An 18,132-nucleotide genomic window follows, 5' to 3' on the forward strand; every position below is an offset into this window, starting at 1 on the left:
TTTTCCATCTTTATCGGTTTATTATCGTAAATAACTAATAATTATTTAATATACAAACTCTGTCTTATTGATTATAGGCTAGACTATATAGCGCAATACTTGCACATCGTTAAGAAATCTGAACTTATCAACTAACATTTTTAACAAATACATTCTAAATATTTTCCGAAGGTCATAGCACAGAAAATTCATTATTTTTATACCCTTGCAGGGTATTATAATTTCAGTCAGAAGTTTGCAACGCAGTGAAGGAGACGTTTCCGACCCCATAAAGTATATATATTCTTGATCAGCATCAACAGCCGAGTCGATCTAACCATGTCCGTCTGTCCGTCTGTCCGTCTGTCCGTCCGTCTGTCCGTCTGTCCGTCTGTCCGTCTGTCCGTCCGTCTGTCCGTTTCTACGCAAACTAGTCCCTCAGTTTTAAAGCTATCTGAATGAAACTTTGCATATAGTCTTCTATATACTCTCACTGCTATATATGTCGGAACGGGCCGGATCGGACGACTATATCATATAGCTGCCATACAAATGTTCGATATATTTTTAGAAAAAAAATTATAACTTTGCTGTTTTTCAACATTTTTGCACCATTTTTTAGATATGGCCATTTTATATTATTTCAAAATTTTGGTAAAAATTTTATGAAAATCAGACGACTATATCATATAGCTGCCATAGGAACGATCGGGAAATTAATAGAAAAAAAATTATAGATTCGTTGTTTTTCAACGTATTTTCATCTACTCCGGGATATAAGCTTATTTTATTATTCTAGAATTTTGGTATAAATTTCAAAAAAATCGGACGACTATATCTTATAGCTGCTATAGGAACGATAGGGAAAGTAATAGAAATAATTATAACTTCGTTGTTTTTCAACGTATTTTCATCTACTTTGGGACATGAGCTTTTAGTATTATTTCAGAATTTTGTTAACAATAATTTGAAAATCGGACAACTATATCATATAGCTGCCATAGAAGCGATCCGTAGATGTAGAGAAAATCTAAGGCTGGGAATGTAAAACTGTAACTGTCAAACTGTAAACAATAAATATAGAAAAAATGTTATGAAACTCTGTTTAGTGTCTGTTTTCGGCATTATAATTTATAATATAAATATCAAAACCAATCTGCAAGGGTATACAAACTTCGGCGTGCCGAAGTTAGCTTCCTTTCTTGTTGGAATTACAATGATTAATATTAAGCTCTTTCTGCGTTTAATTTATAAGCAAACATATTGCAACAATTGTGAAGGGGAACAACACTTCGGTTTTCATCATTGAAAGATAGATAATAGCACTCAACAGCTGGATTATAATCCATATAATCAGAGTGAGCTTAATCACTAATTGGGCGGCATTGTATTTCGCCAGTTTCAGGCTGATTTGGGCACTCTCTTGGACAAACGGACACGCACTCCATGCTTGGGGATGAGGGCGATGCCACTGTTTTCATACTCCAAGTCCCGCTTGCTCATCACTTCCACATTGAAGTTCTGGAGAATCTTAACAATTGCCAGCTTGGAATTCACGCGACCCATCCTCTGGGCAATGCAGATCCTTGGACCTTCACCGAAAGGCATAAATCCCGTAGAATCGTAGTTGCGACTTTCCTCGCTAAAGCGATCTGGGTCATACTTCTCCGGATCGGGGAAGTACTCGGCGTCTCTGTGAATGCCGTACAGGGAGATTACCACCGGAGTGCCCTTCGGGATGACATGATTGGTGTCGGGCACCGTGTAGTCCTGGGTGCATTCGCGATTCAGGATGGGAAGTCCAGGATACTTGCGCATTGTTTCCTGCACGCACAACTCTAGGAACTCCATCTTCTGCAGAGCATCGTAGGTGATCTGTCCACCGTTCTTGGCCAGCGTTTCATCGACCTCAGTTTGCAGACGCTGGAGGAGCTCGGGGTACTGAGCGAGCTCAAAAATGGTGATGGCCGCCGTCGAGCCGGTGGTCTCCTGACCAGCGATATAGAATATGAAAGCCTGGGCGGTTATGGTCTCCAGAGAAATGGACTTGATGTGGCCTATAAATTTATAAATTATGAACTTTGTAATTTTGGAATTATTTATGAACTCACCATCGGGGGTCTTTTGAAGACTGAAGCATTTCTCGTCATTCTCTTCTACCTTGCCGGTATTCCTGAGTTGAATGAGGAGCTGCAGCAAATCCTTGCGTACGATGCCATGCTTCTCACGATACTCAACGGTTTCCTTGACTATCTCCAACATGGCCAAGCCCACCGGGTTTTTGAGACCCATCCGGAACATAGTCTTGGCAATACTGTAGGAATAAACCTTGTAACAAACTTGATCAATCCCAATAGTTGGGAACTTACGATGGCACCAGGAAGATCATCATGCCGAACAGGGCATTAAATCTGGTATTGCGTCGTGTAATCGTCACCAGATTGCGGAACTTGTTGTCCGGATTTTCGAAGCTGTTCACGTCCAAGCCGAAGATGGTAGACGCAATGATATCGATGGCATAGTTCTGCATCACGGCCTTTAGGTCCACCTCCGAGTAGCCCTGCTCGGGCAGCTTCTTTTGCAGATGGGCTACCATTTTGTCACCAATATCTTCGGAGGTGGGAAACATGGCCTTCAACTTGCCGGAGGTGAAGCAAGGCGACAGCATGTGGCGCATGGAACGCCAGCTCTGACCTCGCAGTGCGAAAATGCTGGCCGACAGCGGATCTTTATCCTCATCCACATACACCCCGCGATCGTGGAAGCTGGCAAAATCCTGGGCAAGCACACGACGGGCCAGGGCGGCGTCGCGTACCAAGACACCCGGACGGAAGAGCAGATAGATGCCCACAAAACGCTCCTTGCTCTTTAGGTAGATATCGTGGATGGCCAGGCCCATGTTCTTCTCACGCCTCCAGACGCTGTCCAAACAACCGAACGGAATCCCCGAACCCTTCTCTACTGGAAAGCCACGGCGCTCCCAGAACTCGTAATGGTTCTTCAAATAGAACCAAGCCAAAGTCAAGAGAGACAAGGCCAACAAAATTAACGAAAACATTATCAGCGTCGATTGGAAATTCTATAAAGAACGTAATTCGAACACAGCTAATACGAAACTGGCAACTGGAGAGCTGGGTTTCCCATTTATAAGGCGGAGTACCCCCTCTCTTTTTTGCGACGCTATTCTCTTTCAATAATTATTATTGCTGATGTAGCCTCACAATCAATGTTCTCTTCAAGTAGTCTAGTATGACGTTATATATGGGAATCATTTGTGAAATAAGAGACTTGCAAGATTTAAACTTTGTCTCCACAGGAACGAGTTTTACGTTTGGATCTCTTTCCATTGCGACTTAATTCTACAAATTTACAGAGATAAAAAAAGATGTAATATAGGAGAATTTCTGTAGTAGTTTTAAACTTTAAATATCCCACTTAAATATAAATAAAAGAATTGCGGTATGTTTGGTTTGAAAGTTTTAAAATGTAAAATATTGTCTAATAGAAGTTGAATGATCTCAACTTTTTCTATAATTTTGTTTTGGTTGAAAACAAACAAAGCAAATTAAACCTTGTGAAATCAAACAGAAAGTGTTGAAATTTATTGTGATTAAAAATACTACATTTGTAGTGTCTTAAATTAGGTATGAGGTCATTTTTATTGTATAAATATTATAATTTCATAATTTAAATTAATAGGAAATACAATTTTTGTATGATTTTATGTTTTTGTTTAGAATTTATCCGATTTGTTTTTGAATCGCACTAGACTGTAGCGTTTTTTCCTGCCAATGAATAATTTTTATATTTTCGAAATTATAAAAGAAATGCCCAAAATCATTTTGTATCTTTGGCGTCTATAAGTGGCATTAGTAATCAGTAATCACACAGTGGCTCCCCTATCACTGCAAATATATGATAGCGATAAGGAGACTTAACTATTTAAATGGTAGCGTACACTTCGAACTAACTTTGATGAAGTGCACCGCTTTAATATAATTAACTTTGATAAAATACCTAAACTCAAACATATGTTGACTAATTATATTTCTTGTTTGATGTATTACCATTTTCGATGTCATCGATATTGTTGTAAAACCATCAAATCTTCTAGATATGCTTTTAATTAAATAGTTATCGTCTAATACATAATAAGTTGACTAGAAACTCTGGTCAAGCTCGTCCAGCTCAGGCTGATTTGGGCACTCTCTTGGACAAACGGACACGCACTCCATGCTTGGGGATGAGGGCGATGCCACTGTTTTCATACTCCAAGTCTCGCTTGCTCATCACTTCCACATTGAAGTTCTGGAGAATCTTAACAATTGCCAGCTTGGAATTCACGCGACCCATCCTCTGGGCAATACAGATCCTCGGCCCCTCTCCGAATGGCAGGAACCCTGTAGAATCGTAGTTGCGACTCTCCTCGCTGAACCGATCTGGGTCATATTTCTCCGGATCGGGGAAGTATTCGGCGTCTCGGTGAATGCCGTACAAAGAGATCACCACCGGAGTGCCTTTCGGGATTACGTGATTGGTTTCGGGCACCGTGTAATCCTGGGTGCACTCGCGATTCAGGATGGGAAGGCCGGGATACTTGCGCAAGGTTTCCTGCACGCACAGCTCTAGGAACTCCATCTTCTGCAGGGCATCGTAGGTGATCTGCCCACCGTTCTTGGCCAGCGTTTCATCGACCTCGGTCTGCAGGCGCTGAAGGAGCTCGGGGTATTGGGCAAGTTCAAAAATGGTAAAGGAAGCCGTCGATCCTGTGGTCTCCTGTCCAGCTATGTAAAATATGAAAGCCTGAGCGGTAATGGCCTCCAGGGAAATGGACTTAATGTGTCCTGTAGATAAAAAAATCAATATTTTAGAAAAAAAAAAGTTATTTTGTTATTAGCACTTACCATCGGGGGTCTTTTGAAGACTAAACGACTTCTCGTCATTCTCTTCTATCTTGCCTGTGTTCCTAAGTTGTATTAGGAGCTGCAGCAGATCCTTGCGCACGATGCCATGCTTCTCGCGGTACTCCACGGTTTCCTTGACTATATCCAGCATGGCCTGACGCACCGGACTCTTGATACCCAACGAAAACAGAAACTTGGCAATGCTGCAAGTAAAGAAACAATTAGATCGAGAAGCTTTAGCCCAGTAGATGGAAACTTACGAAGGCACCAGGAAGATCATCATTCCGAACAGGGCATTAAACCTAGAAGTGCTTCGAGCTAACGTCACCAGGTTGCGGAACTTGTTGTCTGGATTCTCGAAGCTGTTCACGTCCAAGCCGAAAATGGTCGAGCCAATTATGTCAATGGCATAGTTTTGCATTATCTTCTTCAGGTCAACTTCCTGGAAGCCCTGCTCGGGCAGCTTCTTCTGCAGATGGGCAACCATTTTGTCACCTATGTCCTCGGAGGTGGGAAACATGGCCTTCAACTTGCCGGAGGTGAAGCACGGGGACAGCATATGTCGCATGGAGCGCCAGCTCTGACCTCGCAGTGCGAAAATGCTGGCCGACAGCGGATCTTTATCCTCGTCCACATACACCCCGCGATCGTGGAAGCTGGCGAAATCCTGGGCCAGTACACGACGGGCCAGGGCGGCGTCACGTATCAAGATACCAGGACGGAAGAGCAAGTAGATGCCAACAAAACGCTCCTTGCTTTTTAGATAGATATCGTGGATAGCCAGGCCCATACTTTTTTCTTGCCTCCAGACGCTGTCCAAACATCCGAACGGAAGTCCAGAGCCCTTCTCCACTGGAAATCCACGACGCTCCCAGAACTCGTAATGGTTCTTTATATAAAACCATGCCAATGTCAGTAGGGACACGGCCAGCAAAACTAACAAAAACATGATCAGCGTCGATGGGAAATTCTTTAAAGAACGTAACTCGAACACAGTTAATATTCAACTGGACACCGAATAGCTGGGTTTCCTTTTTATAGTACACCCTCTCTTATTTGGCACTATTCTCTTCCGATAATGAGTGCTTATATACATAGCTACTCAATCAGTATTCTCTTTAAATTATCTATTATAGTATGACATTATAAAAAGGAACCAGTTGTGAAATAAGCTAAGAGATTTGCAAATATTTTGCTTTGTTACCAAGGTAACTTGTTTTAAGCTCTTTAAAACTCTTAATTCAAATAAATTTGTTTTGATCTAACATTGTAAACACAATATAAATCTATAGTATGTCTAAGAGTCTGGTACTCTCTTTTTCGTTTAATATTGCAAAGCTCTGTTTTATATAATTAATAAGCAGTTTCCAATCAAGTGCCGGCACTACGACCTTTATAAAAAAGAAGTTGTAAGACGATTAATTCTATTATACATAATGTGAGGCAAAAATAATAAAACAGTAATGGGAGATTTTTTTATTTTAAGTGGCGGCTATGTTTAAAGATAAGCAGTGTGAATACTAAAGAATATCTATTCTTTTGTTATTAAAAATATTTACCCAACTTTGACCATGTCAAAAAACCCGTCATCTTTATGAAATTTTTTATCAATATAAAGTCACTTTTTTAACATAGTTAGTCATAAATGTTAGGCTCGTTAAAAGATATACTTTTGAATTTATCTAATGAAATTCATTGAAGTGTGTGAACTATTTTAAAATGTATTTTATTAAATTAGTAACAGGTTATCTCATAATCCACGACATACTCATGATAGCGTTCTCAATCGTTGTTTGTTTATTTTTAATTAGGGAAAAATCGCTTCCTTTTTTATCAGCATTTACTTTGATTAATTATAAGTTTTTAAGTTTTGCGCAATAATTAAAGCACAGTCATCACTACAGGCACCCATGACTGTCTTCCTGATTCAGTTAATTTTATATCAACATTTCCATCGATCCATTAAACAGGTTTATCAGGTTTATAAGGCAAAATCATCATCTATAATTATTTTCCATACTTAAAAAGTATTATCCCATATGTAGAGTGACATTGGCAGTTTTTGGACTTTCCCCGATGGTGCTATTTGTCATCACCCGAACCGAAGAGATGGTCCTGCTGATGCTTGTCCTGTGCAGCTCGGCAGGATGCTGGGCGCTGGACCAGGGCTCGAAATTAAAATGGAATCCCTCCAGATCTTGACAGTTGACATGGGGATTACCCTCCTCGCGCAGACGTTGCATGACATGCTCTCGCACTTGCTTTATCCCATCCGAATTGCGGCAAATAATGGCAGCCAAACTGGTTTTGTAAATCTCCGCCAGTTGAGCTGCAGATAGAGATATTTAAAAGAAATTAAACCTATATTAAACAAAGCTCAAATCATAAGTTATAATTTCTATCTGGAATTGAAAGAAACCTCACCTTTGGTGAACCTCTGCGGACCCATCTTCCGCTCATACCAATGGGAGTCACCCAGCTTGATGCGTAGGAACTGATCGGACACCATGCAACTCAGCAGCGGTCCAAAGATGGCTCCTTCCATTGGAGGCTCACTGAGAGCCCCCGTGTAGACGTCCACATCTTGCGGGGAACTAAAAAAAATGCATTAGATTAGCTATAGATCAATGGAAATCAGAGTTACCCACTCGTAAATCTGCCTTATCGACTTCAAGGTATCGTTGTCCACTGCCTGGGCCATCTGTTCCCACGTGTCCACCGCTGGCAAGCGACAGTGACGACGGAAGACCGGATACGATGGAATCCCATGATCCCGTCCCCTTTGAATATTCAAGGAGACCAGATCCAGTCCGCAAAGGGGCAGTTTATCTTCAGCGGTACCCTCGAATAGCTTTTGGGTTACCTCCAAAGAAAAAAAGCGATCAACTTGCATCACCGGTGTATTGGCCGCTGTCATCAAAGCATGATCAATGCCATGCGCCGCCCACAAGGAAAACGGATTAAAGAGCATCTTGTGGAGCTCCACGGCCTCTGGACTGCTATTGCCCCGCGAGATGTTAAACAACCCGGGCAATAGGGTGTGGGCGAACCTGAAAGCGGCGGCAGCGAAGCAATTAGCAATGCTTGGATCCACCTCCGGGTCATAGGTGTCCGGTGCACTTAGATTGTGCTTAGCCGGTAACAGACCCTTTGCCTCGCTGAGGTTGCGTCCCAGGAGCACTGGTAGGAACTCATTGTATGTGATGTGAGCCATCTGAGCACCTAGGATTTTACGCGCCTCTTGGTACAAGCGCTCGTCCTCCCAGTGGGGATTCTGCTCATGCAGCCTTCCGGCCAGGTAGTTGTGGTGCCTGGCCCACAGCAGGTGCATGGAGGTGAGCAGCAGATTCTCGTTGGCTCGATCATCACCAGACTCGAAGCAGTACTTGCCCTGGCGCGTCATCTGTACCCGGTTGCAGCCATCCGTCGGATTGGAAGAGATGGGCAGCAGCTCCCGCCCATCATCTGTGAGATACATTCGCAGCGTGCCGTTGATAAAGCTACGTAGTTGATTTTGTCGCTGCTCCAGGTTACCGTAGACCACGGAGGCATCCAAAAAGGCAGTGGCCTGATTGAGCTGCATTCGAGGCCCAAATCTTCCCGTGGGCGCTGGAGCAGATCTTACAAAGTTCATGCAGGTCAAGTTGTACTGCTGGTAATAGGGATCGTCGGGCAGGATCTCCACCGGAAAGCACTCCGGATGCTGTTCGCGGGTGGCGGGCACACAGCAGTCGATGGACTCGCCCTCCTGCGACGTGGTCAAGGAGGTGGCCGTGATATCGTGGTCCATAAACTGACCAAACACCGCCAGCATCACAGTGAAATTTGAGTCCGTCTCATAGCTGGAGCGATGGATCTTCAAGGAGACCTGTCGAGCCGGCGGCAGGCGGCCGTGGTGGCTAGCCCTTGGGGCGGCAATGCCATCAGCATAGTCCGGTGAAACCATGCGGCGGTAGGGCACCATGGAGGCTCCGTATGTCCGAGGATGCTGCTTGTTATTGCACACTCCTGTGGATCGTCTATACCGGGCATTGAAGTCACAGTCCAATCTAAGAACTGTGGGATCGGGCAGGACGATCCGTGGTCCCCAACCAATATTGCTGCGACCCGGCTGCTTTGTGTAGTTCAGTCTCCTGGCTATGTCCATGGTGGCTTGGTTCTCCACGTAGCCACGACGTGCCAGTTTCCGTGCCTCTGGGTTAGTGCTCAGGGAGCGATAGTGCCGGAACGCAGGCGTATTCACTTCGTTCGGCTGCAGGCCCTCCTCCAGAATCTCCCGATCACCCAGCGCCTTGATACCAGCACTAACCGCCTGGGCGCCATCACTGTGACCCAGTGCAGCTCTTTTCAGAGCCCAATCCGCCGCCGGCTCGTCTGGCAGCGGCCTGTTGGGCGGCACTTCGATTTCCGATCCATTTACCACAAAGAAGAAGCTGGGACCCCCGTCAGCGCCGCCAAGGGAGTCGCTGAAGACCAGGGCCAAGCAAAGAGCGGCAATTACAATGACTCTGCGGCAGGAAAGTGAAATTAATTTGTGGTTTAGTGTTTTGCGGTTGATCGACGACTAAACGATTGCAATGGGGGAAGGCTATTAAATAACACGGGGAGGGAGGTAGGGCCAACGGATTTCTTACTGTTTTACAAATTTCTCTTTGAAAGTTAGCCACCATTGCACCCTTAACTGCTTAGATTAGCGTTAGACGCAAATGCTACATGTGTACGTTTTAATAGTACAAAATAAAGTATATTAAAATCGTTTATTATTTTTATTATTTTTGCCAAGAACTATAATTGGTGCAAATGTTGATTCTGAGCATTTCTCCGAATTCAAGATAATTAATTTCAAAATCGAGTTGGCAAGAACTTGCACTCTTATATTACGAAATCTGTTTTAAAATATGGTAATTCTTTTTAATATTACTAGATAGTCAACAAAGATTTTTAGAGAACTTTTACATTAATGGACGCGGTTGACATTTCTGAAGAAAGCCCATATAACAAAGAGTCACTTCAAGTGATTTAAAATATGTTCGAGAAACCATTTTAGCTGCCTCTTTAACGACAAATTTCAGTGGCAATTGGTTGTATAACATTTCAGGGGTCGTTTCACGAAGACGACAATGTCTGGAACCAAACTCCGGCCCCTCTTTAAATACACAACTTAAAGCATATTGGGAGCTTAAGGAGCCACTTTGGCACTGCACGCTTAAAAGTTCACAAAACCAAAATATCCACATATTCGAAATAATAAAATGTCCACTCACATAAATGTGATGCCCATGCAGCATTGAAACTGCCGCATTTTGTTGCGACGCGAACGCGGATTAACGCCACCGGGAAAAACGTGTTCAGGTCCTTGATACGGCGGTAGGAGCACATAACCGGAGCCGCCGGCAGCGGTAAGCGGCGTTGTTTCGTCCGTCATGATCAGAGCTCAACTGATGCGCTAAACAGATGCGCGGTAAATGCAGCTAGCAGAGCTTCAGCCCAGGGCGACTCTAGAGTTGCGTCGGCACTTGGAGGGCTTCCGACACTCCGCTGGCCGCCACACTTCAGATACTTTCGCCTCTGACAAACTTGGCTTATAATATAATATAATGCCAGGCAGCAACAAGCAACAAAGAACACTAGCCATCATCTTGAACTCTTAACGTAAGCTTTAATAATTGACAAATGCGGGCAATGTGATTAAAGTTCTCTATCCTCGGACTGCTTGAACATGTCGGCCACATACTCGTAGGTCAGCTTAAGCAGATATTGGAACGGTTTCTGCTGCGGCAGATCACCCAGCTCCGAGCTCTCCAAGAAGTCCTCCAGGGGCGGCAGGTAGCTCTCTGCCTCCTGGCCCATCAGCTGCGAGATTTCGATGATCTTGAAAAAGAGCAGCTTGTGCATGTAGTCCACTCCGTTGTTAGCATCATAGTCCGTCCAGTTATCGCGTTTAATGGCAGCACACCAGATTTTGTGCTTCATGTCGTAGGGGTGTTCCACGTAGGTCAAAAGTTCCAGGGCCTTGCGGAACTCCACCTCCGTGGCAGTATCATTTTCCTCGGCTATAATCAGCTATGGATAATCGAACGTTGTCATTGGTTTGTTGTTGTTTACTCAAGACTAGACAGCACTTACGTTGATAATCTCCTCTGCCTTGAGCACCTTCTGATCCGCGGTATCGAAGCCAAAGTTCTGCAATACATCTTGACCCAAATCCGCCTGATATTCGATCAGGTCCAAGTCCACATCGATCTTATCCACCTGGGCCGTCAGATCCGAATCGGGTGCCGCCAAGGCGGCCAGCTTGGCCAGCGACAGCATGGACTTCTTCCGCGCCACAAACTCAACCTCACATTGGGCCAGCTCGTACAGCATCTTGGCCGCCCGCTCGAAGTCGCCGTTGAATATCAACTGGATCCAGCCCAAGGACGGGTGGTCGCGCATGAACTGCGCCAGCGCCGTTGGGTTGTTCTTGAAGCGATCGAAGACCTCTCCATGGCGATTCTGGCGCAGATGCCAGTTAATGGCGAATTGCGAGAAGTTGTATTCCTCGTACTTGCGCGTGTAATCGTCCAAACGATCGTTGTCCTGGGTCTCATCACATATTAGCACCAGGCTGCGGAAGTCTAGATACTTTTCTGCCAGCTTGGCGGCGTACTCATATTGGCCATCCTTGACTGTCGGTGAAATGAATCATTTAGATGTATGTATTTATATTTAAGACATCATTTACTCACTCAGTAAGGAAATGAGTTCGCGCCGCTGAGACTCAAACTGCTGCTGCAGGACGTTAAACTTCTCCGTGTCGCGAACGCTCTCCAGGTAATTCTTTCGCCCGTCCAGCACGAAATCGACCAGCTCGAATATCTGTTGGTACAGCTGCTGCTTCAGGTCAGTCTCGCTGACGCAATGACCGCAATAGCACACACTTATGTCAATGAGGCGGGTAAGTGTGTCCCGGACTCCGGCCACGCCTGACATGGCCGTCCAAGGCAGGTTCTCGTAGGAGGCCAATTTGTCATTGTGCAGCCTAAAGCTATTGGCGTGCTGCTCCCGATACCTGAGCACCTCACTGAGCGTGTCCAGGACAATGGAGTTAATGTCGCTGATGGAGTGGGCCACCAACAAGGAGGTCTGGCTTTGGCCGGCAATCCGTTCGTCGGCAATGTCCGCGAGGGCCTCGAACACGTTCTGAAATTTGCTTAGCTTCACATAAAATATATCCTGGTTGGTTAGGCTGCCCTGAGGCTTATCCCCCCATCCGGCGACTGTGGCATCAATGGCCTTCTCAAGCAGACTGGGCATTTTGTTTTGCAGGGTACGTAGGGCGAGGGCAGCTACTATCTTCTCACTTAAATCGGACAGTATAAAGCTTGTTGGCTTCAGTATGTTGCTGCCACACGGAATGGCATTGAGCTAGAAGTCATAATACATTAATATTGAAAGACTGGCCTCGAGCACTTGCATCTCACCTTCTCCCAAACGCCACTGGAATGTAAAAATGCTATAAAATGCTGGAAGGCAATGATCTTGTCCCTCAGTTGGTTTTTAATCTGCATGGAACGCGAGCTACCAAGGGCATGATGATGCATTTCCTGATCTCCCATGACCTCCTCCCAACGCGGATCCGATATGGGAAGATCCTCGGCCAGGTCTTCGGCAATGGTGATGACAATCCTATCCAGCTTAAGCGCATCCACGGGCGCTCCACTGGGATCGGGTTCAAATACGCTGCGCAGCAGCTCACCAACAATGCTCTTTACCATTGTGTTGTTGCGTTTCAGGTGGTACAGGAAAGCCGCCTTCAGGTGGCCAACCTCATCGCTCAGTTCGTTGTACATATCCTCGGGATCTAGCTCGAACATGTGCAGATTATTGGTGCTGCCCGATAGAGCGGACTGGTCGGGAACAGTGAAGCTGGCACTGAACGATGCGGGGGCGAACAGATCGGGGGTGTTGCAGGTGCTCATGTTCAGCAGCTCAGTGCCGTCGAAATCGCCCGGCGTAATGGAAACCAGGCCGTGGGTGCGGCTAAAGAACAGCGGCTGGTGATTGCAGATGGCTGCACTTAAAATGCGGTCGTCGTGCATGTGGAACTCAATCTTCTCCGCCTCCAGTTCCGCCGAAGGTCCACCATCATCGGACAAGTGCAGCGGGTATACCACCTTCGGCGTGTACAGATAGATGTGACTGCTAGCGACCACAAAGCGCAGGCTGAGGCAGTCCTCCTCGGTCTTGGGGCTAAAGAACTTGTTGATTTTTAGCGGCGTGAATGACTCCAGAAACATATTCTCAGCCTGGGCACTGACAGTCACTGGGAAAAGGGAACAAATTAAGTTATGGCTTCTCAAACCTTAAACCCATTCTTACCGAGAGCATAACACATTTGTGGAGCATGGGCAGTGTTCACAGCTCCGGCTAGAATGTAGCCCTTTCTCTTGACCATTTGGAAATCAAGCAGATGCAGCTCGATCTCCACATTGTCCGCTGGCAGACGGACATTCCAGAACTTGGTCTTGAACTCCTCGCGAATTCGGCGTACCACTTCGGCGTCTTCGTAGATCAGCTGCTCGGCATTTCCCTTGTTGGAAAGACACCATCGCTGGACGGCGCGATCCGACAGCAGGGCTAAAACAGTTTCCCCGTTTTCGGAATTGCTCTCGAGGCACATGCCCACCAGACTCTAATGAAAGCAAGCTTCAGTACTTCTATTTCCCTATATTGACCCGCACTCACCTGATCCTTGTCGCCTCCCGGGTTCATGCCAATCAGAATGGAGGCAAACTTCTTTCCAAAGCCACCCAGGAAGCTGGTGGCCGGCTTGATGATTTTGTGATGAAGCGTGTAGCGTCCATTTGTGAGACCCACCTTGAGGAACACCAGATTGCATGTAGAGGTCACGGCCAGGTAGCCATTCTGGTTGGGCAGATTAAGCAACTGGACAAACTCTTGGCCGGTCAAAATTGAGAGGTCGACAGAGTTCCCGTCATGGGCGATAGATGACCAGTAGCGCACGTCTCCGGTGGCGGAAACGGATATGCAGGACGCCATTTGCTGGCCAGCAGTGTGGAACACGCTTATAAGCTCACTCTTGTGTCCCAGGTCGCTGTAGGGCAGGGTCAACTCGCGGCTCTGGGCCAGGCCCCCAGTCCGCCTTGGCGTCAGGCCAGCTCGGGGTGGCGAGTTGGACTTGGTGGGGTCTTTGTACTGCCAGATTAAGAGACGCCGGCTTTGGACAACCTAAAAGAAGAGAGCATGAGCTGTAGTTTCTATCCCAGTCCAAGTTGCATCGCTCTTACCCAAGCCCAACCATTCTGGGCCACTTTTGCAGTGATTGTTGCGGCTCCGGAGCCGGGGAAGGTCAGGGCCTCGTTCACCGCCACTGGCAACGGGCATCCAAAGCTCTCCACCACATTGTAGTCGGAGCGTATGCCCGGAATGGACTGCGTCGAGCGCACCGACAGGCACAGCCGGCTGCAGAGTATTGACAGAGATTAGTGTACTCTTCCGATGGGGCTTGGAATCCCATAAATACCTGTTATTCAGTGCAGTCTTCTTGAGGCTTCCGTGCAGTTGGGCGCTGCTGGCGTTGCCGCCAAAAAAGGACTTGGGCGTGCTATCCGCCGCATTCGGCGACAGGGCATAAATCCGAGGGCCCGGAGACGACTCGCGCGGAACGCCGTACAGATGCTTTTGCAAGTCCCTGTCCATTTCTAGTATAATTCCTGGCAATTACTTATAAACAATGTTTTTGGATGGCGCCGGCATATGGTCCAGTCGATAACAGTACAACCGATAAAACCGGCAAACGTAGCTATCGATTGAGCGAAGTATTCTTTAACCGTTATCGATGTCACAGTCACTTCTGCCAATTTAGCGTTTTGTTCGCTAGATCTGCGGTTTTCAAAAGCAAAAAGCGGGTAAAATTCTTGGTATTTCCTTGACTACTGAAGATGTATCGCAATAGTTTACTGATATTTTCAGCCGCAAAGGGATTCATTTTTTAATTGTGGAATCATTAAGCCTAAAAATACGACTTTTTAAAAAGCTAAATCCCTCCAATGGCTGTAAAATAGTGCTTTTAAATCAGCTAGATCTAGCGGGCAAATGGCTAAGCTGTCATCTCCAAGCGTAATTCCATGAGAATTTCATAGATTTTCGTAAACAAAACAAAAGTTCTCCGGATAGATGGCCACCTGGACGCAAAATGAGCCGACAGGTGTCACCAAGCGCAGGCGTTGGAATCTGGAAGGTAAGCCCGAAAGCCAGGAGCCGTAAAAATGTCAAGAACATGGAAAACTTGTCCCTAGCAGATCGCGCCTCGCTGAACAAGCTGAAGCACCACATTGCAGAGGAGGGCTGTCCACAGGTGCAGTACGATCTGGCCAAGGAGCTGCTGGAGAATGCCATTGGTGAGTGGAAGTGGCTTTTGTAAGCAATTGAGCAAACTAAGGACTTATTGGGCTTTGCAGAACCAAATCTTGCCAAGGGCAATCAGAACCAGAAGGCCGTCAATTGGCTGGTGAGTGCTGCCCACAATGGACACGAGGATGCGGCGAAGCTGCTCCGGCAGTGCTACGAAGAAGGCAGTGGCATCACAGCGGACAACGCGGACGAGGTGCGACGCTGCCTGGCCATGACGCCGGGCGAGCGGGCGGCGAGAAAAGCAGCCCGGGAGCTCTTTGCCTGCCTGTCAAATGGCAACGAGCACATCACGCCTAAGCAGCTGGAACGCAAGATGCGGCGCATCTACAACCTGCAGCGTAAGCGCCGTCGACGCGACGATGATCGCTCCTCGTCGAGCAGCGAAGGAGAGCAAGAACAGGAGCCAGAATGCGAGCCACTTGAAGACACCCCAGCAAGCGGACTGGCCAACGTGGAGCGACGTCGCTTCATCACCGAAGCCAACTTGGTGTCGGCTGCCTCAAACTACAGTGCCGGCCAGATGCCGAGCGTGAACGAGGCCCTCACATTGTCCGTGCCGGATCCAAGGAGCCTGGATCACGTGCCATGCTTCTACCGTATGATCTTTCACCCGCTCGTCTTCTTCACCCTATTTTACCACCGTCTGCTCAACCTGATTGTGTCCATACCCGTCGTTATCCCGCTAAGTGTGCGCTGCAGTGTCCTCATGGCGCTTTCCTGGTGGAGCACCCGCCACACGCTGGCCCTGGGCAGCTATTACCTCAGTCTCGGCGTCATGATTTGGGCCACCTGCAAGATGCTAAAGACCAAGCAGCAGTTCGTGGACTTCCGGATCTGGTCGGGTCTGTTCCTCAGCTATGGGGACAACAACATCGAGGCGGACATTGCCGAGCAGAGATTCCTGCGCAACAACATGAAGCCGTACCTGTACTACTTCTGTGCCTTCATCTGCAACCTGATCGTGTATCCGTTGGTGACCGACGCCTGGCTGCCGCACTCGGAACTGACCATTGTGTCCGGAGCCCTGACCTTCCTTACAATGGGCGTCTCCATGTACGCGTCGTCCCATTTGTTTCCCGATTGGCTGGTAATCGTTTCCTTTGCCGTAAATGTGCTGGCCAAGTACCCGTACGAGATGGACGAAGTGGTCTCTTCCCGTTGGCGCTTCCTCGACCTGCGTGTGCCCACCTTCTCCTCCTTCGTCATCGGGAATGGGATCGAGTTCTGCCTGAACTGCCGCACCGCCTTGTACCTCTTCATTCCCCTGCTGCTGGTGATGATGGCCAAGCGATCCCGCTGGCACGGCGTCTACACATACCTCATACCGCACTGCGTCACGCTCAGCTGGCTACAGGTGAGCATTGCCACCTCGCAGAGCGCCACCATGTTTGGAGTGGTGCGGGCAGCCCTTGGCCTGGCCGGCATCGTTCTTTTCCTGCCACTGTTCGGTATTGTGGCACTCCTGGTGCCCGTCTTCATGGCAATCGACAGCTTGGGCCTGGCCAGCGAACAACTGCGCTGGGGCAGCACAGCGATCGCCTGCGGGCTTGTAGTGGTGCTATCCTGCGTCCTGGCCCTCAATCGAGCCACCCAGAAGTACATAACGATGTTGCAGATTATTATGGCCATCACCACTGCCTGCTTGCTGGTGTTCCCCTACATGACATCCAGCTTCAAGGACACGCCCCGTTTCAATGCCATGCCCAGGGTGGGTCTGCACGCCCTCTCGGAAGCGGATACGCTGCATTGGAATCGCTTCCATTCGCTTTGCGCCCAGCCGGTCCGCGAGCAGCCGAACAAGATCAAGGCCCAGCTGCGCTGCTCTCATCTGAATGGGCTGCCCGTCACTTGGGAGGGCAGCATCGGCAAAGTGGAGATCTCGAGGGTGTCCAATGTACTGGAGGACGTCATAACCAACTACCTGCCCGTGTGGCTGGGCCGTCTGCTGAGATGCGTGCACGGCGAGAACATCTCTCAGCACTTCAAGTGCGATCCGAAGCTGGACTCTCAGTGCGAGGAGTGGCGGAGTGTGATCAAGACGCTGAAATCGCAGAGCGGCAGCTGCACGCTGCAGCGTTGGAATCGCTACGAGTACGAGGTGCTGGTCAAAGTGGACAATGGCAAGGGAAGTCGTCTGCTAGGCCGACCCATCTCCACCGATGTGGTCCTGCGGGCTCACCATGACTTTGGAAACTTCACCCGACGCCTGAATGAAGGCGATGTTGTGCGATTCTACGGAACTCTGCACAATTCGGGACTTTTAGCGAACAGAGTTCAGGTGCTGCTGAAGACCATTGAGTGCGTGGATTGCCATTCTCCCAGTCTGGGCACGGCGAGCATTGAACGAGCCATAGCCTCCTCACCGATGGACGCTCGTCTCCAGGATCTGATGAGGGGTATCAAGTATTTGTTAAACGCATTGTTAAATCCTTTAATAACATTTAAGTAAACCCACAGAATTAAATCAAAGTCAAGGATAGTGAGTTGCTTGGCTGGCAAAAACAATGATTTTTTGGCGTATGATTAAAAAAATCTGAAAGGTTTTCTGTATTAAAAGTAAAATGATAAGAGTATTAGGATTTTTTTTATAACTAATCATTTATTCTAAAGGCAGATATCCACCAAGGAGTAACTGGATTTCTTCATGCTTAGTCAATAACATTACAAAGTAATAGTGAATTTCCCGGAGATCTTCAACAGTATTTGTACATATAATCGAAAGGAATACAGTTTGAATCGTATGACTCCGGAATTTCTATAGTCTCCCCACATTTTATGCCACCCGGCATCACAGGAAGTATATCTTGATCCGGTGACCCGATGGTGCCCACGA

The 18,132-nt window shown here is 47.3% G+C and overlaps 5 protein-coding genes across 6 annotated transcripts; 1 reads left to right on the plus strand and 4 right to left on the minus strand.

Annotated features, from left to right (window-relative positions):
* Positions 1 to 1,205: 1,205 nt before the first annotated feature.
* Positions 1,206 to 3,081, minus strand: LOC108083635 (probable cytochrome P450 6d4). Its single transcript, XM_017179505.2, has 3 exons — positions 2,349 to 3,081; positions 2,091 to 2,293; positions 1,206 to 2,036 (listed from the first exon to the last, which is right to left on the minus strand). The coding sequence occupies exons 1-3, from the start codon at positions 3,035 to 3,037 to the stop codon at positions 1,381 to 1,383; spliced, it is 1,548 nt and encodes a 515-aa protein (XP_017034994.1). The 5' UTR covers positions 3,038 to 3,081; the 3' UTR covers positions 1,206 to 1,380.
* Positions 3,082 to 3,549: 468 nt separating this feature from the next.
* On the minus strand, positions 3,550 to 5,873 carry LOC108083631 (Cytochrome P450 6d4). The gene is made up of 3 exons (XM_017179501.3): positions 5,144 to 5,873; positions 4,884 to 5,086; positions 3,550 to 4,823 (listed from the first exon to the last, which is right to left on the minus strand). The coding sequence occupies exons 1-3, from the start codon at positions 5,830 to 5,832 to the stop codon at positions 4,168 to 4,170; spliced, it is 1,548 nt and encodes a 515-aa protein (XP_017034990.1). The 5' UTR covers positions 5,833 to 5,873; the 3' UTR covers positions 3,550 to 4,167.
* Positions 5,874 to 6,897: 1,024 nt separating this feature from the next.
* Positions 6,898 to 9,138, minus strand: cd (peroxidasin homolog cardinal). Its single transcript, XM_017179499.2, has 3 exons — positions 7,532 to 9,138; positions 7,308 to 7,477; positions 6,898 to 7,212 (listed from the first exon to the last, which is right to left on the minus strand). Exons 1-3 carry the CDS (start codon positions 9,028 to 9,030, stop codon positions 6,914 to 6,916), a joined length of 1,968 nt encoding a protein of 655 aa, XP_017034988.2. The 5' UTR covers positions 9,031 to 9,138; the 3' UTR covers positions 6,898 to 6,913.
* A 1,384-nt stretch (positions 9,139 to 10,522) lies between these two features.
* Nup133 (nuclear pore complex protein Nup133) lies at positions 10,523 to 14,668 on the minus strand. The gene is made up of 8 exons (XM_017179655.2): positions 14,410 to 14,668; positions 14,174 to 14,348; positions 13,611 to 14,114; positions 13,245 to 13,557; positions 12,347 to 13,188; positions 11,612 to 12,290; positions 11,010 to 11,551; positions 10,523 to 10,946 (listed from the first exon to the last, which is right to left on the minus strand). Exons 1-8 carry the CDS (start codon positions 14,583 to 14,585, stop codon positions 10,572 to 10,574), a joined length of 3,606 nt encoding a protein of 1,201 aa, XP_017035144.1. The 5' UTR covers positions 14,586 to 14,668; the 3' UTR covers positions 10,523 to 10,571.
* A 300-nt stretch (positions 14,669 to 14,968) lies between these two features.
* On the plus strand, positions 14,969 to 17,807 carry wfs1 (wolframin ER transmembrane glycoprotein wfs1). 2 transcript variants are annotated; one of them, XM_017179680.3, is made up of 3 exons: positions 14,969 to 15,126; positions 15,188 to 15,286; positions 15,347 to 17,807. In XM_017179680.3, the coding sequence occupies exons 1-3, from the start codon at positions 15,063 to 15,065 to the stop codon at positions 17,746 to 17,748; spliced, it is 2,565 nt and encodes an 854-aa protein (XP_017035169.1). In that variant the 5' UTR covers positions 14,969 to 15,062; the 3' UTR covers positions 17,749 to 17,807. The 2 variants fall into 2 exon arrangements, with proteins under 2 accessions (XP_017035169.1, XP_017035167.1); XM_017179678.3 differs by having other exon boundaries at positions 15,015 to 15,126; positions 15,185 to 15,286.
* Positions 17,808 to 18,132: the final 325 nt, after the last annotated feature.

This window comes from Drosophila kikkawai, chromosome 3R (assembly GCF_030179895.1).
Source record: "Drosophila kikkawai strain 14028-0561.14 chromosome 3R, DkikHiC1v2, whole genome shotgun sequence".
Taxonomy (NCBI): Eukaryota; Metazoa; Arthropoda; class Insecta; order Diptera; family Drosophilidae; genus Drosophila; species Drosophila kikkawai.

Coding starts and splice junctions, on each gene's coding strand:
- cd (XM_017179499.2), bottom strand. CDS start 9,030: ATGGACATAGCCAGGAGACTGAACTACACAAAGCAGCCGGGTCGCAGC. Junction 7,478..7,531: donor TCGATAAGGCAGATTTACGA/GTGGGTAACTCT, acceptor CATTTTTTTTAG/TTCCCCGCAAGATGTGGACG. Junction 7,213..7,307: donor TCCGCAGAGGTTCACCAAAG/GTGAGGTTTCTT, acceptor CTCTATCTGCAG/CTCAACTGGCGGAGATTTAC.
- LOC108083635 (XM_017179505.2), bottom strand. CDS start 3,037: ATGTTTTCGTTAATTTTGTTGGCCTTGTCTCTCTTGACTTTGGCTTGG. Junction 2,294..2,348: donor ATGATCTTCCTGGTGCCATC/GTAAGTTCCCAA, acceptor TTATTCCTACAG/TATTGCCAAGACTATGTTCC. Junction 2,037..2,090: donor TCTTCAAAAGACCCCCGATG/GTGAGTTCATAA, acceptor ATAAATTTATAG/GCCACATCAAGTCCATTTCT.
- wfs1 (XM_017179678.3), top strand. CDS start 15,063: ATGGCCACCTGGACGCAAAATGAGCCGACAGGTGTCACCAAGCGCAGG. Junction 15,127..15,184: donor CAGGCGTTGGAATCTGGAAG/GTAAGCCCGAAA, acceptor ACTTGTCCCTAG/CAGATCGCGCCTCGCTGAAC. Junction 15,287..15,346: donor GCTGCTGGAGAATGCCATTG/GTGAGTGGAAGT, acceptor TGGGCTTTGCAG/AACCAAATCTTGCCAAGGGC.
- LOC108083631 (XM_017179501.3), bottom strand. CDS start 5,832: ATGTTTTTGTTAGTTTTGCTGGCCGTGTCCCTACTGACATTGGCATGG. Junction 5,087..5,143: donor ATGATCTTCCTGGTGCCTTC/GTAAGTTTCCAT, acceptor CTTTACTTGCAG/CATTGCCAAGTTTCTGTTTT. Junction 4,824..4,883: donor TCTTCAAAAGACCCCCGATG/GTAAGTGCTAAT, acceptor TTTTATCTACAG/GACACATTAAGTCCATTTCC.
- Nup133 (XM_017179655.2), bottom strand. CDS start 14,585: ATGGACAGGGACTTGCAAAAGCATCTGTACGGCGTTCCGCGCGAGTCG. Junction 14,349..14,409: donor AAGACTGCACTGAATAACAG/GTATTTATGGGA, acceptor AATACTCTGCAG/CCGGCTGTGCCTGTCGGTGC. Junction 13,558..13,610: donor CGGGAGGCGACAAGGATCAG/GTGAGTGCGGGT, acceptor TGCTTTCATTAG/AGTCTGGTGGGCATGTGCCT.